Raw genomic sequence first — 18,071 nt, forward strand, 5'->3', positions numbered from 1 at the left:
GTACTTATGACTTGTAGTAATTATTATAGCACACATTTGTTGTCTTCATATGACGTGTAGTTTAAGTAGTAGTTGCAAGTTGTATATGAAAGCGTTCAGCACCTCTTACAATACAAAAAGCACTTTGAAAACGCTTTGTGAATGACCAGATGAAATCATTTAAAGTTTTCATTGGGTTGAATGGAACGCTAATAAACCAATTGAAAACCGATTGCGATTGTACACAAATTTTGTATACATCTATCCGAAATGTAATTTATGTATTAGTGGTAAATTGCTATAAGTGCTGATCAACTCTAACTTTAGTTTATGAAATCTATACTTATCCGAAAAACGAAATGCTGATGCCAAAAATTAACAAGTGATTCCGAGAAATGTTTAGCACATTTTAAACTGTTTAAAACTCGCTCACATACACGCACTTGTACCTTATGTTATTTGATCAGTTTTGTTACTGACTCATTAGATTTTTTTAAACTCATAATGCTTAAATGCACATGAGCTCAGGAAAAATACTTGCCTTCCACCCACCAAAATATAAAATTTAAAACCATTTTAACGTTCCAAATTTAAGTTATATTGGAAAGGCTGCACATAAGTTAATTAAAAATTAATGGCAAACTAACTTCTCATTTTTTTAATTTAAATCCTTTTTTTTTAAATTACTTTAGTGACCCTTGTAAATCTCGTTGTCTCTAGATGAAAGTTACATATCTCAAATAAAAGCGAGCCCTTGTACGGGACTCATACTCAAACCACACACTACGTTAGGTATCATCAGAACATCGTTGAAAGTGATAGGTTAACGTTGCCCCAACATTAGTCTCAAGTGTTATGCTGTTTGGGGCAATAATTTTATACTTTTTTCTCATAAATTCAAAAAATTTCATTCTCAGAATTTTTTTTTAAATATCGTGTGGTCTTAAGTTATTTGTTCGTGATAAAAAAATTTTAAAAATAAAATTTAATGTAATAAATTTTAACTGATACTTTAATTCTTTGTTTTATTATCAAAAGGTATCAGTTAAAACTCAAATTTAAAATAAAACAGTTTGGAGCTCACATATAAGACATTGAAAAAATAGGATACTAAAGATAATTAGTTTATATTATGCAAAACTGTGGCACCTTTTTTGAAAAAATTTAGCTGTAGAAATTTTATGCTTGAGGCCATTCCGAATAAATTTTTCTTAGCTTACTTTTAGGGAGATAAACAAAAAGTATATTAGTTCTTTTCTCGCTGATTATCTCCGTTCGTAATGGCCATTTTTGTACAAACAAATCTTCGAATTCTAATGATGAAAACATTCACACGAAAAATATTTCAATCAATTGTATTGTGCCGAAAGTTTTATATAAAACGAGCTCAAAGTTGTTTCCAATATTTGGTTATGATTGTTGCGTATAATTCATTATTTTCTATATATATAGTATATATATAGATAAATATAAAATCTATTAATAATATTAGTTATAATATATAGTTTAATTAAAGTTATTATTCCATAAAGAATAAACTGTTTTTGTTAAAAAAATACGCACACACTCTTCTGAAGTGGACGAGACTAAATATGAATATAGTTACTACTTAAAAAAACATTCTCGTTAACTCAGAGAAAATAAAAGCCTTTTGGATGTAATCACTAGTTTTTTTGTACAAAAAATTGTATAAAGAGTAAAATATAAAGATTTGTCTGTTCATGGATAAAAGATTTGAGGTGTTGACATATAAAACTCCTTACAGTGTTCAAATTTTGTTTTAACAAAAAAGAGTTTATTCAAATGATGCGGAAGGATAACGCTGATTCTGTAAATCCAGATAAGTTTGAATATGGAACTGCTATATACTTTTACGATGCTAAGGAGGAAGATGAGCTTACATTAAGAGTTGGAGATGTTATTGAAGTACTTTCTAAAGATAAAGAAATTAGTGGGGATGATGGGTGGTGGGTTGGTCGAAGGCATGGACAAAATCTAGTGGGAGTCTTTCCAGCAAATTATGTTATTTTAGAGGAACAAAATAAAAATATTATTCAAAAACACAGTTCTTTTAGAACACCTATAGACAATCGTAGAATTCCTGAAATAGATTTTGAAGAGCTAGATTTGAAACAGCTAATAGGAGTTGGGGGTTTTGGAAGAGTTTACAGAGCCTTTTGGGAAAAAAAAGAATGTGCTGTAAAAGTAGCTAGGATAGATGCTGGAGATGATCCTGATGTAGCTGTTGCTAATGTAGAAAAAGAAGCTAGAATGTTTACTATGTTATCTCATCCAAATATTGTTGCCTTACTAGCTGTTTGTCGTAAACCTCCTAACCTATGTTTAGTTATGGAATTTGCTAGAGGAGGTGCTTTAAATAGAATTTTACAATCCAAAAAATTACCACCTGAAGTTTTATTAGATTGGGCATTGCAAATAGCTCAAGGAATGCAATACTTACACAATGAAGCTTTTTTGCAAGTTATTCACAGAGATTTAAAATCAAGCAATAGTAAGCACCATGATTGTTTTAATTTTCTTGTTTAATGTTATGCTTGTTTCGCTTAATATTATATTTGTTATGTATGTTTAACGTTGTATAAGTTATCAATTTTTGATTGATTATAACAGGCACCCGATCTTGAATCAGATTTCTCTTCTGTGACATCTTATCACTTGCAGTGGCTTTAGCGCAAGCATAAAGTTGTTTACTACTAATAATTATCACAATTTTGTTGATAAATGACAATGGTCTTACTGAGTCTTCTACTTTAAGTCTGCAATTATCATTCTCTACTGTTCTCTTATGGAAACTATATATAAAATTCATTGCAAATTGAGGATCTGCTTATATTGCATTACTTCATTGTATTTTATGATTTTTCTTACTTCATGATTTTATTTTTTCTAGAGAATACTTTTGTTTTTATTGGGCTGGTTCCTCTAATAAGGCCTTTTCTCTTTTAGACAAAGTCCAAAAATTTGTTGTTAACGTTGTCTAACCAGTTTGAGCCTTTGTCTTAATATTGTGAAGTCGCAACTCTTTCTTTTTTCTTTAAATACTACCATGGTTGCTTTTAAATAAGCTATCAAAAAAAAATTCTAGTTTTTTTCCACAAATAATGGCACTTATGAATTCTCTCCAGTCTTTATGTTTCCAAGATTCATCAGGATGGCCACTGGTCATAATAGTCATGAAGTTTCAATTGGTCATAAAAGAAGTCATGGAATTCTTAAATTTTTGTTAAAAGTCATGGAAAATTCATGGAGCTTTTTAAAATGATTTTTATTTTTTATATTTGAGTGATATTATTAAGATATTTACAAACTGTACTAGTATGTCTAGCCTAAGCTTTTTTTGAAAAAGATATGAAGATTTTTTTTTAGACATAATTTTGGAACTTTCTAGTAATCAGTTTTTGGTCTGCATATTTTTTAGTGAATCGGTAGCTACAGCTAAGCGCATGGCAAGCACTGGATATTTTAAAATAGTAACTTATCGTGAAAGTTTATAAAGAGTCAAAGAAAAGTTATGAAATTTCATTTTCAAATTTAAGTGGCCATCTTGATCCAGAGTTCTTAGTCCTTAACCTTGGCCTTGTAACGTGTGACCTTGGCCTTGCTTCTTTTGACCTTGTTCAACTCTACCTTGTTCATACAGTTTACATTTTTTTAAGTCTTCTCTTAATGGCTTTCTTCAACTATGTTTGTTTTCTGTTAACTCTTAACTTAATTAGCGGTTGCTTGCAGCCTTGTTAGCAGTAAGTTTGTTTAAAAAAACAAAAAACCATTTTACAATTTATGTTAATAATCTACAGTGTGTTAGTTACAAAATTTTTCTCAAGTTCAAGTTTTAACTTTTTTCTCAAGTTCAAGATTAAAATTTCTAGTTTGTATTTATATTTGAAAATTTGTTACCTTTAATGCTTTAATTTTAGATAAACAGGATGTTTTTATTTATTATCAATTATTATTAATTGATATTATCACAAGTTTTTGCAAAATATCAGTTGTCTCAGTTATTTCACAAATAATTTTACTAAAGAATTTAGGTTTTATTTTTATGTATTCTATACCAATAGTTCTTCAACATGTATTGTTGAAAATGTAAAATAAAGTTTTAATTAAGTTAAGAAAAATTAGAAATAAAAGTTCTTTTTAATCTAATTTTTTTTACTTCAACTTTTTATAATTCTCAATAAATGCTAATTTTTTTCAGTGTGATTTAAAAAAAAATGACAATTAGACTCAGTAGTGCAAATTTAAAGAGAATGTCAATTACATATTATATTATTACAAATTACATATTATAATGATTTCTCCATTTAAACCTTAACCGCGCTATTTTTGTAACTAGAAGAGAAAAATTATGAGTCTTGAAATTAACTTTAAACAGTCCCTAAAAAGCAAACAAACATATAAAAAATTTTTTTTGGGGGGCGCGAGAATTTGGGTGCATGACTTTTTTGTCACAATGAGCAGAAAAGGAAAAAAATATATAAAAATTTGGAAAATAAAAAATTAGTAAATTCATATATTTTTATTGACACTAGTTGCAGTAATTATTTATTCAGTTATAAAAACTAAATTATGCAAAACATCATAGTTGGTTCTGAAAATTAATTTTATTTGTAACAAAATTGCAAAAAAAATTTGAACAACAATTCATATTGACTAGATAAATAATTAAAAAAATATTGATTCCTTCAAGCACTCGTGATATTTGAACTAGCTCAAACTGTCTAGTAACAAATACAGTATATATTGACTAGGTAAATTATAATACTGTAGTTTGAAATTCTTTTTCTAAAACAAGCTTTTTATAGGTCTGTTTTATAAAAATATTTATAATACATTAGGTTATACTCCATTAAATTTCATGAAACAGTTAGATGTTGAATTAAGACAAAGATGAGCATCGCACTTAATGCACTTGATTACTGGCGCTGCCTTACAACTTAGAAATCTGCATCTCCCTCTTGTTGTTACAATTGGCCAATGACCAAATTGATCATTTCGAATAGGTTTAGGAGGAATTTTAGTTGCAGCTCCTCCACCTCCCTTAGAAACCTTTGCTCTCTGAAGCTCATCAACATCAATTGATGGTCTACCTCGCTTGGTTGGAACTTTGTTTTCACGAGTAAGACACAGGGCTATTTGATATTTAAATGTTTGAAGTTTTATAATCTTTCTAGGATCCGTTATTCCGCTAAGTCTTGCGTCTCGCCTGTATGTGTTCCATGTTTGAATGATTATGGTGTCAAGTAAATGAAAAATTATCCGATGATACCATTTCTTTGATCCTTCTTGGATTTCTATAAAGGGCAATGAGCATGTCTAGCAGGTCCACTCCTCCCATACACTTGTTGTAAAGTTTCACAACATCCGGACAATCAACATCTACTCTTCTTTTAGTCATTCTGTCATAACGACTTATTTTGCCAAGGGGTGCTATACCAGCATAAGTAGAAACTAACATTACCCCACAGTTATCATACCACTTTATTGCTTGCACCTCAACATCATTGAAGAGAGTTGTATGAATAACAGACGCACCTCTCTCTTTCTTTTTGAGTTCCTTATCATTTGGCACATTGCAACTAGGTAATCTATTCAACCGAGCTATGCCAAATTATTCCCAAGAACTGCTCAATTTTCTTTTCATTTACATCTAGAGGCCTATTTATATCACATTGTAGGGCACAACGATTTGACTCTACAACAATGTTTGATAAAATTTTATCATCCAATATAACACGAAAAATATTGAATTGGTTCTTTTACGGGCTGACCTTCATATAGTTTTCCAGTGAATGGAACATTGATAGTGGGTATTTCATCTTGGATCCTTTTTTCTCTAAATTTGGGGTCGATTACCTCTAGGACCATTCGATGTGGCAGCGGCAGTGGGACCATTTTGTTCATCAGGTTCATCTGGATCTTTGGTTTCACTTTCTTCTGTAACTTCTAAATCATTTACACAGAAAAAAATACCATTTATAAGTAAATGTTTCTATATTCAGAAATAGGCCTATGATAGGTAAATAATGCGGAAATTAATTAATTTGTGTCATTGAAGTAAATTAATTTATGCTTACCGGAAGAGTCTGAATCTTGTTCTAACGCTTTAAAAGGAATTGTAGGTTCAGCTTCATTTTCTGATTCATCAGAGGATGAGCTGTCATCAGGATCAGAGTCAATTGGAATTGGCGCAGCAACTCCTTTCTTCCTTCCGTAAAAGAATTTTGAATTGAAAGATGTCATAGTATCCCTAATTTGTTTGCCTAAAAATAAAAGAAAATTGTACTTTTATAGAAGACTATTTTAATAATTTAAAGCATAGTTATACATACGCAGGTTGCGTATGTATAACTATGCTTTAAATTTCGCCGTTTAGGGTTAATAAAAGATTGTTTCATTAAAGTAAATCTTTTTTATTCCAATCTGATATTATTTAACTCACTTGAAATAATACTGTTATTGTTTCTAGTACAAGTAAAAATTATTACTTGTGGTACTAGTAACTTTTTTTCAACTAACTCTTCATGATGTTGCAGTATAAAATCAAAATGTATAAAATCAAACAATTTTTAGTAATTCTATAATTTTATTTATTTGATTGTTGCTTTTTGCTCTCGCAATGACGGTCCAAAATAATGAGCCTGTTTTTTTCAGTCTTAATAATTTTTGAAGTTTGTTTTTCACCGTTTTTATGGATAATCTCAGGCAAGCATATCAAGAATGAGTGATTCTTTTAAGTTTTTTTCATATTTGTCAGTTTCCATTATGATATGTAATTCAATGGTTCTGACTATTTGGGATTATAAGATTTAATGGTATGTAATTCAATTGGTTCAGACTATTTGGTTCAGTATGTAATTCAATTGGTTCTGACTATTCGGGATCATAAGATTTAATAGGAATAACACAATTCTAAAGGGAATAAAAGGCAGGTTTATGAGATAATATATATTTTTAACTGTGTAACAAAAAAACTTTAAACAATTATTATGTTAATTTTAAAAAATTATTATGATTCTAAATATAAAAATGCAGAAACTAAATGTTGAGCTTGCATTGATTATCTATCATGGTTTGCAGAAAACATGTTTTGCTGCAAGATTATTGCTTCATTAATAAAGTATTAGTATGCAAAAAACCTCATGCGAATGCAGCAGTATTTTATATCCTCCAATGATTTTTGCGCATATCATAAAAAAAAAAAAAATTTTATACATTTGTCATTCATTTTATATTTTTAGTGGTGTCAATATAATATCACTGCAAGTCCTAGCCATTTTTAAAAGAGCTGTAGCAACAGCAGATTCATCAGAAGCATTTATACCTCATATCTTACAAAATATTTTATATGCTGTAAAACTACTATTTTTATTTAAGGATAAGCATTTAAGAATGCACAAAAGTTTACAAAATCTTTTAACTTTTACCTAATAGGCTATTTTAGATCCAAAGTCTGTTACTAACGTTTTTTACAGTTGCAACTTATTAAAATATAATATTGCTACTCATCACATAGTTTCAACTTAATTATTTATGTTGTAACTTAACTCACAGTTGCAACTTAATTATTTATAATATTGTTGCTTAATTAACAGTTGCGACATAATAATTTATAATATTGCCACTCAAATCACAATTGCAACTTAATAGTTTATTATGTTACTACTCAAATTTTCAATACAATATCAATCACAGTTGCAACTTACTAATTTTGTTGTTATTCTACTCACAGTTGCAACTTGATAATGTTGTTACTTAACTCACAGTTGCAACTTAACAATTTATGTTGTAATTCAACTCACAATTGCAACTTAATAATTTATAATATTGTCACTTAACTCATAAATGCAACTTAATAATTTATAATGTTGTTTCTCAACTCACAGTTGCAACTTGATAGTTTATGTTGCAACTAAACTCACAGTTGCAACCTAATTGTTTATAATGTTGTTACGCAACTAATTTAATTAATTATAACTTTCCTCACGTATTCATTGAATGCCCCATCCTTATTCATATATTCTTTGAGTGTCCTATTCTTTAAACTTAACATGCCATAGGTGCTGCAAATGGTGAATTCTACATATGATTCATGCTTTTTACTACTTGACAGTTTTTCAAAACATTTTAAAGCTACTTACATAAATTAACTGTGGTTAATTATAGTATATTATTAAATTTAATAAATAATAATCAAATCTAATAAGCTAATATAAACCATAAAACATGGAAGTTTCTTAACTCGACTTGTTATTCTTGACTTTTCAACAATGTTTAAATTTCACTAATGATTTAAAAAAAGTAATAAGTTTAGAGAAACAGCAATTACACATTGATAAGTCATATAAAAAAAGCTATGGACATTTTTTATTCTGTATAAAATCTACCGCTTTAACTTGCGGTTTTTTTATCTTGTTTTTTTGTATAACTATTATGTTAGACCATTCACTTTTAAATCTTTTTAAAATATCCAGTTAAGGGATATTTGTTTCTTCCATTTTACATTTAGTAATTAGTCTTACTATTTCCAAAATGTGGTGGAACATGGGAGATACTGTTCAACTGCTCCAAATACAGTTTTTGCGACAATATTTCATGCACTATTGTCTAGTAATGGAACTCCTATTAATTATTCTTCATCTCCACAGCTGATCAAAATTGCTGCATTTTTGACATTTTTTGGTAGTAATTTTCTATCCTGTGGACTGCACCTTCTAAATTTGAATTGAAAAAAATCTACTTTGAATAAGTTTAGTTTTTTTTTTAATTGTCTGCATATTCAAATTACACTTTTATTTAATGCAAGTTGCTTTGGGTCATGTTTAAAAAATTCTAATGTACCTGATAATATTTGAACTGTTATCTCTATTTGATATAGCACACTTAACTAATAATACTAATAGTCTTTCATTTATAACTTGCTTATTTCCTTTATTTCTAATGAGCTCTTCTTACTGTATTACTAATGTTTATAATGTTTTAATGCGGTAGTAAAAAAAGAAAAAAAAAGAGGAAAATTCTTAGTAAAAAGTATGTATGACTATTAAAGTAATAAATTAAAAATTTTAATTTAATAAAATAAGTTCATTGCTCTTCTATTTTTGAGAATTTAACATCAAGACCTCCCATTTAACCTGGATGTCCTTTTTCTTTTCGTTGAAACTCTCTTTTTCAAGGGAGGTCTTAAACTAAATGGAATGAGTCATTTACCTAATCAAATAGTTTGTTTTTCTTTCAAATCAATAATTTTTTTTTTTTTTTGCTCAAAGATTTTTATATTCAATTTAAATTTTGTCTTAAATAAAGAGGAAGCTAAAAAAATGAACTCACAAAGTAAATCTTAAATAAATAGGTAATAACTCTACTGAACAGGAACCAAATTTGTCAATCAATTTAAAAGTCGATTGATAAGGAGAATTCATTTTCAGAGTTATTCACATTCTAAAAAAAAGTAAAAAAACTTGCTGACAAAAAAGAACCAAAGTGAAGTTAATATTAAAATAAAGGAAGAAAAAAAAATATTAATAATTTTTTCTGCATTGTCTAAAAGGATGATCTTTCTATAAACTTCAGCCTCTGATAGAAAAAATGCAAATGTCTTAGAAACTAAAGGTTGTAGCTAAAAGTGTTTAAGAAGATTTTTGAATTTGAAGATAATAAAATAGTTAACAAAATAAGACTTTCAAGTTTTAAGTTTCGGGATGAACTATTTTCATATTATGAAGTTTTTTCAAAGTGTCACACTTTTTCATGACTTTAACACCGATGATGTATGGATTTGCATTGTCTAGTTGAATTAAAACTTTAAAAATGTCATTACACACATAATATATATAATATATGTCTAAAAAACATAACTGGTAATGTCATACTGAAATACAGAGAAGAGCATACATCAACTAAGGATTTAGTTGATGTATATAGACAGTTGTATGAAAATTTTATTTTAACTCAGGATTTAGTTAATATATAGGACATCTCTGTATGAAAATTTTATTCTTCTGTTATTATTTTACTTTTTCTTTATTTTCAAAATTTTCTCTGGCTTGTCCAAGCCTTTACAATTTTCTACAGTCATGGACAACCATCAGTGAATAATTGTAATTTAGACAGCTTTTGAAACATTATTTTTAATGTGGGTATTATAAGTTAAGATTATTTAAGATTTTATCAAGGTTCAATTTTTTCCAATATTTAACATTATTTTAATGTGGATATGATAAGTTGAGATTTTATTAAGGTTCTCAGGTTCCTTAATTCTCATTAAGGTTCTTTTTGATGCCATTTGTTTCATTACACATTTTTTTCTAGGGAATATCTAGTTACTTTTTAACATTTGATTAATAAAGCAACCTTTTGCTTCCCTTCTGAGAGTATAAATTTTAAGTGAGATTTTAGAAGAGATATTCTTGTTGATTTCCTATCTTGTTACTTTGAATGATGATATTACAAAATCTTAATCTTGTTCACCCTGACTTTGTTTTTTATCTGTAAGATCTTCTATTTTTTATTTACAAGGTTTGCAGAGTTTCTTCTTGGGTATTGAAAGATTTCCTTTAAAAAAAGATGTCATTCTGTGCATTGGAAAAATATATATTATGTTTTAGAAAATACAAATTGAAAAATTATATATTAATAACATATTTAAATTTTAAAGCTAAATGTAAAAAATAAGTTTTAAATAATTCTTACTGTTTTAGTCTCCTTTTTGACTATAATGTTTTGCGCTTATAGATATTGTGAATTTTATTCCAATTAAAATTTACAAACAAATGTTGTTTTTCTACTGAATTTTTTATAAACTACACAATTTGCTAAAAACTTAAATAAAGCAAATACACGTTTTAAGTGTACTATTTGAATTCATTCATTCATTTTGAATCAAAAAAAGTTCTAAATCCTTATTTTCATAATTTTTCCCTTGTTAATTTAAGATTTTTTTAAATGCCGTGAAAACATTTTAAGCAAACCAGGTCAATATTAAGATTACAGTATCTCAAGAACCATTCAGCATTTTGGATAAAATTTCTCTGCGTGAACTTCCCAACAAGACCGCATCTAAATCGATACCGCTTTTTTAGAAAAAGAAGAAAACGAAGAATAATGAATGAAATAATTGCTGCCCACCCCAAACCCTCAGTCGATGTAGCAGCACTCCACTGATAGTCAGGCTATTTGTCGGTCGATATATGTACTGAAGCCCCCAGCAGCAGGTTATTTCAGTATGACATCACACTGCTCACCTATATCAGCAGTATAAGATAAATATATATTTATTGTTTTTAGCTATATTCCAAAGATTTATTCAAAAAGGCAAAGTTCATAATATATTCTGAAATATTTCATTACTATTTCCTTATTAGTTTTTATAAAAATTTGATTTAAAAATGAGTTTAATATTTAATATCAGTTGTTAATAATAAGTAAATATGAAGTTTCAAAGTAGGTTAATCAATTTTGATTTTAAATAGTTGTTTCAAATCAATCAAAAATTCAAATAAAAAATAATGATAGAAATGTAGAAAGATTAAAATAAATTAAGGGATTTTGCAGTCTTCTCCATTTAGCCAGCGCTTTTAGTGCTCAAGTTTTGCCCACGCCCGCAAAAACTTTGGCAAGCATATAAAAGAGCGCTTGCCAAAAAAATAAAAGCGTTTTGTTTTAAATTTCAACAAAACTTTTTTGTCAATTTCTTTTATGAAAAATGGCATTTTTACCAATTTTTTCTTTTTAATTATATTATCTAGTATTTATTTAAAGCATTCTTTTTGCTGTTTTTATTTTAATTTAAATAGCAGAAAAAAATAAGTTTTTAAAATTGCACAGGCTTAAAAATGACCATCCTGCCAGCGCTTTTATTGTGCGCTGGCATTAAATTTCAAACAGAGAAGACTGATTTTAATTAAATTTTGATTAAAATGTTCCTTTTTATATACACATTACCTTTAAATGTATTTCTTTCTTTTTCTTTTTGTATACACAAATATCTCTAAAATGTATTTTTTTGAATTTACCACTTTTGATCTTCTTTTTTTTTATGTTAGTCTTGATCAACCAGATTGAAGATTCTCTTTCTAAAAGTATACTAAAAATTACAGACTTTGGTCTAGCAAGGGAAATGAATCATACAACAAAGATGAGTACAGCTGGAACATATCCTTGGATGGCCCCGGAAGTTATAAGAAGCTCAATGTTTTCAAAAGCAAGTGATGTATGGAGGTGATGTTAACATTTCGAATTTCTTTGATAGAACACTGCTTTCAATAAATTTTTTTTATATTGGTTTCTAATCTAAAATAACTTATAAAAATATATATATATATATATATATATATATATATATATATATATATATATACATAATAATATATATACATATATATACATATATATATATATATATATATATATATATATATATATATATATATATAAATATGTATATATATATCAGGCCTTGTTTTAAATGAAAAATGCTTAATGCATTAGCTTAACGCTATATTTGGCGTCATAAAATTATCTTTATTTTTTTATAGACATTAATTACCACAATAAATAACCACAAACTAGTTCAATTGAACAATTAACTCAAATAAGGAAAACAATTTATAGACGTTGTGAATGTTATATTATGAAATATAAGATATATTATGAAAGGTTTGTTATGTTTTCAATTGATATTCAAATGTTAATTTTAGTTCAATATTATTTAGTAAAAAATAAATATATATATATATATATATATATATATATATATATATATATATATATATATATATATTTACATTATTTCTGAAATTAGTTTTTGAATAATTATTGTTACTGAATCGTTATTGAATAAATAAAAAATAATGATTTTTTGTTTTTAAAAATTTCGGGAGTTAACAAAAAAAATTAACATATCGATAAACAAGAACCCCTATTAATTATTTAAACAGCGATTTTGTTTTGACTAGCAAAGAATAATTTAAGTTTTTGAGTATTTTTTAAATTTATGTTGCTTAGCATTTTTACTTGCGTTTATATAAAATATAAATAAGTTTAATGTCTGTTTTAAGGAAATTTTTGATATATAGTTAGAATGCGTTTGCCAGGAATTTAATGCATAAATATTTTACGTTATCATAAAAATGTTTTACATTTAAACAAATCACAAAGAAACACAGCTATACAGAAGAATAGTTTTTAATGATTAAATTTTTTATTTTATTATATTTATTTTTTATGAATTTTGTTAAATTAAAAAAAAAATTAAATTAAATATCTTAATTATGCAAACTCTTTTGTTAATTATTTTTAAAACAAATAACTTTTTAAATACTTCTACGCATCATTTTAATCTTGCCAACTTAAAAAAATTCTCAACTTATTCAATATAAGTATATTTAATAATTTGAATCATATCTGTTTATAATAAACATTCGTGAAAATTTGTTCATTAAAAATTAAGTTCCTTAACTTATAATCAAACTCAAAGTATTTTCATTCTACTTATAATTACTAAACTCTCTTTTTTTCGTTTGCAAGCAATTTAATTTAGTAGTAAAATAAAAATAAGGAGAATGATTATGAGGTAATCTTTGTAAAGAAAAAATTTAATTTATTTATTGAAAAATATTTAATTTTATTTATATACCAACTTTAATAAAATATACTAACATGTTAAAATATTTTAGTGCCATTTATATACTAGTGCCACTTATGTACTGTAGGGCAGCTGTCCTCAAGGCACCATTCGTTTTGGATAAAGTTTTATTTTGATGAAGATCACGCAAGTTACATATGATTTTAATAGCATAAGTCTTCTCTTTTTCTGTGATAGTTTCAATTCGAAAAGCATTGGTAAAGTCCCAAGATTTAAAAGTTTTTAAAGTAACTTTTTTGTCCTGCAAAATACAATCCATATTCGAACTTTAAACAATTTGGAGAGAATAGAAATATACTAGGTTTTTATATACTAGTTTGTCTTATTTTATATAGAAAAATACACAGTCATTAGTAAACAATAAAGATTGTCATTAAACTTTAACGTGCCTTAGTATTAGTTTAATGGAGTCTGTAACGTGCGGGTGCATAATGAAACCTCCATTATATAGATATAATTAACATAATATTAGTGTCATCAGCGGATGTTTTAGTCTACAAGTGCTTGAAAAACGCTAATACTTAAACCTTGAAGCAAAGATCATAATGATATAATTTAATTCTCATAAAAAATATATATGGTTTAATCTAAAACTAATTTAATAAAAATATATAATTTTATTCTGATAAAAAAATATATAATTTAATTTTGATTTAAAAGATATATTTAAGTTTATTAAAATTAAAGTTAATACTTGGGTTTAACTTAACTGTCAAATTTATTTTAAAATATTACTAAATATTGTTCAGTATTTAAATTTAATTTATTCTTAAAAAAAAATTAACTTATTTTTATCGCAATTGTTTTTTCGGTTTTCCTTCCTAAACATTTTTTTTTACTCAAAATTAAATTTAAACGACTGGATCAAAATTTTGCACTAAACATAAGTTTAATTTTTTTTTATAAAGCAATATAAATCGCAGCGATTATTTTTTAGTAAACGATATATACTGCGATATAATTTTAATAAATGGTGTTTAAAAAAACAATCTTTGCTTTCACAACAAAATTTTTAATAAAATAATAAACTTTTAATAAATAAAGTAAATAAATTAACGTAATTTTTTTATTTGTTACTCAAATTTTTTTTAATAAAAAATCATTTGTAGTTGCAAAACTGCAATTAGAAATTCATTTCATATTTCAAAAATTTAACATATTTTAATTCATTTATGCAAATGTTGAGAAAAGAAATAAATTTAGTAATATCAAACATTTTTAAAAATGTGATATTAAATTTAATTATTTAATATAAAAATAAAAAAATAAAAACATTTCCTTATAGTAATAATAAAAATGAAGTTAAATAACATTTGCGGTAATTAATATTATTGCAGTAATGGAAAAAGGTTAATGTCTTTAAAAATAAAGAGAATTTTATGACATCAAATTCACATTAAGCCATTGCATTATTTAAAACAAGGCATATATACATATATATATATATATATATATATATAATATATATATATATATATATATATATATATATATATATATATATATATATATATATATATATATATATATACATATATATATACATATATGTATATGTATATATATATATATATATATATATATATATATATATATATATATATATATATATATATATATATATATATATATATATATATATATATATATGTATATATATTCCAATAGTTGATTTAAATTCACAGTTTGTGGTAAAAAATGGCTCTAAACAACTCTTTGTTTAGCTATATCAGTTTTTTTTGTTTTTTTTTAAAAAACATGAAGTTTAAATTTTATGGTATATATATATATGTATTACTTAGATTCTAGTTCATTTAGTTCAAACACCATATCACTTAAATCAACATTTGTGAGAAATATTTACTGGCACTCCTATGTTATAAAAAAACAACACTAGGTTTACAAATTTTATGATTTAAAAAACATTTTGACCCTTTAATATTTAATGAGTCCTTAATATTATCCCCCCCCCCCCCTCAAAAAAAAAAAAAAAAAGTTTCTATTATCATAGATAAATGGGCCTCAATCAAAGCAAATTATATTAAAACTTCAAATATAATAGTCATTTTATTAAAAACATTCAAAAGTTTTGTAAAAATGCAACAATTAGTCAAAAATAATTTTTTTGAATTGATAAAATAGTTAATAACTAGTTAGGTTGCTATGATTAGAAACTTTATGGTCACCTTAAAATTCTAATGAAACTTTATGGTCACCTTAAAATTCTAATGAAACTTTATGGTCACCTTAAAATTCTAATGAAACTTTATGGTCACCTTATAATTCTAATGAAACTTTATGGTCACCTTAAAATTCTAAAATAATTTCGTAATTCATTATAAGTGAAGTATCAATTTTTTGAATATTTGATATGATAATATTATAATTAATTAGATTAAAAATGATAATTGTATGGCTCAAATAGACTGTCATTATGATCTAATAGTAATAATACTTTTGTTCTTAAAAAATTTTTAAATATAGAGATTATAAGGAAATTTGAAGAAGACAGTTCTTATCTCAAAAATATAAAAAACAAAAACTACAACAAAAAATAACTCTCTGCTACATGTATTGTTACCGTATTTTATAAAAAAAAAAAATTTTCAATTAATTTTTTTTTAATGTTTGAAAGTTTTGAGTATAAAGGTTAAATAATTTAACATGCAACATCAATTTTCTAGATATTTTTCTTTAGTTATGGTGTTGTACTTTGGGAGTTACTTACTGGTCAGATTCCATATCATGGCATTGAAAACTTAGCAGTGGCATATGGAGTTGCCATGAATAAGTTAACCTTACCGATTCCAGCAACATGTCCTCATGGCTTTGCTCTTCTTATGGAAGGTTAAAAATGCTTTTTGATGTCTTGCAATAGTATAAATGTTTGTAATAATATAAATGTTTAAATTTTTATTCATAGGTTGTTGGAAACCTGATCCACATGATCGACCTAGATTTCCAGATATTCTTAGTTCTTTAGAAAAAATTGCGCGCTCAGATTTTCCCCATACCGCTATTGATTCATTTCGGACACTTCAAGACAAATGGAAAGGTGAGATAGAGCTTATATTTGAGGAATTAAAGGAGCGAGAAAAAGAAATATCTAGTCGTGAAGAGGAGCTTATAAAAATTGAAATTGATCAAAGGCGTCTAGAAGAACATTTAAAATCAAAAGAACAAGAGTTGCAGGAAAGAGAAAGAATGTTGCTTGAGCGTGAAATTGTCATTGCTGTTCAGGTGTGTATTATAAAATAAATCTTATAACATAAAGTTTATTAAGTAAGTTGCTTTATAAGAGCATAACTTTGAACAATAATTATCTAAGGAATGTAGCTTTATGTAATTAAACTTTATGTATGTATATAGCAAGTTTATGAATTGAATACAGAATGTGTTTATTGTGCATCATTATCACAAAGTTCCAAGGTTTTTTGGACTTTAACACTGTTATGGGGTTCCGCAGCACTTTCTTTTTTGGAAATGATAGTAAAAAGAGTTATTTTCTTAGCTTCACTCAATTTTAAGATATTTGTATACATTATACTCCATGTGTATGAGAAAATAAAATATGGTCTGAAAAGGTTTTTATGACTGGTGACAATTTTTATTGTTACAATTTTTAAAAGCTCTGAATAGTCTAGTTTTAATTATAAATATCTAATTTTATACCAAATTAAAGTCACTTCTCCGAAATCATTTGTTTGAAAACCTTAGGATTTAAACCCTTATTTTTCAATAACAGTTCTGTGTATTACGACTTGTTCAGTTTTCTTTTTGCAACACTGAAAGCACTGACGTTATCGCAATTCAATTATGCTGTAAATTTTGATATTAGGCCTAAAAATAAACTGGAACCAAAAGGAACTGTCATTTGACCCTGAAGAATTTTACGACATCTTAATTAGTTATTGACATAGTATGTCAATTTGATACTTTTCTTTTGAATTTTGATATTTTTAGGTAAGGAATTGGGGTTTACGATTGCAATATTTAGTTTGGTTGTGATGGGGTTTTTTGCATCAGGGTTAGCCTGCTAATGATTTATTGCAAGCCAATTTTCATCAAGGAAAATTGTATGCAATTCAATGCAATTTTTTATCGCTTTTTATCGCATAATCAAAAAAAAAAAAAAGCTTTTTTGCTAAGAACAAATATGGTGAGCCATTGCTTACAACACTGTAGCATTTCTTATTTTTAATTGCTCTAATAAAAAAATCTGTACTATTTTTCAATTTAAAGAAAGTTCAAGATGTTCCTTAACAATGTTTTTTAAACAATTTTTTTTTCTCTACATGTTTTCATAATAACATGATTATATTAAGACTAAACTTTTGTATTAAACTTTCTGATCTTAAATAATGTTAAAATAGCTGTGAACATCAAAATGAACAGTTTTACCTAATAAAATAAATGTTAGATTTTA

At 26.1% G+C, this 18,071-nt stretch overlaps 1 protein-coding gene across 1 annotated transcript in view; it reads left to right on the forward strand.

Moving 5' to 3' along the window:
- Positions 1-1,507: 1,507 nt before the first annotated feature.
- Positions 1,508-18,071, forward strand: part of LOC100211664 (mitogen-activated protein kinase kinase kinase 9) — a 29,985-nt gene continuing 13,421 nt past the window's right edge. Inside the window, exons 1-4 of the mRNA XM_065804761.1 lie at positions 1,508-2,491; positions 12,045-12,219; positions 16,344-16,492; positions 16,569-16,885. Of these exons, the coding sequence (XP_065660833.1) occupies positions 1,783-2,491; positions 12,045-12,219; positions 16,344-16,492; positions 16,569-16,885 (1,350 nt within the window). The 5' untranslated portion in view covers positions 1,508-1,782. The remainder of the gene's footprint in view (positions 2,492-12,044; positions 12,220-16,343; positions 16,493-16,568; positions 16,886-18,071) is intronic.

Source organism: Hydra vulgaris, chromosome 09 (assembly GCF_038396675.1).
Source record: "Hydra vulgaris chromosome 09, alternate assembly HydraT2T_AEP".
Lineage (NCBI taxonomy): Eukaryota > Metazoa > Cnidaria > Hydrozoa > Anthoathecata > Hydridae > Hydra > Hydra vulgaris.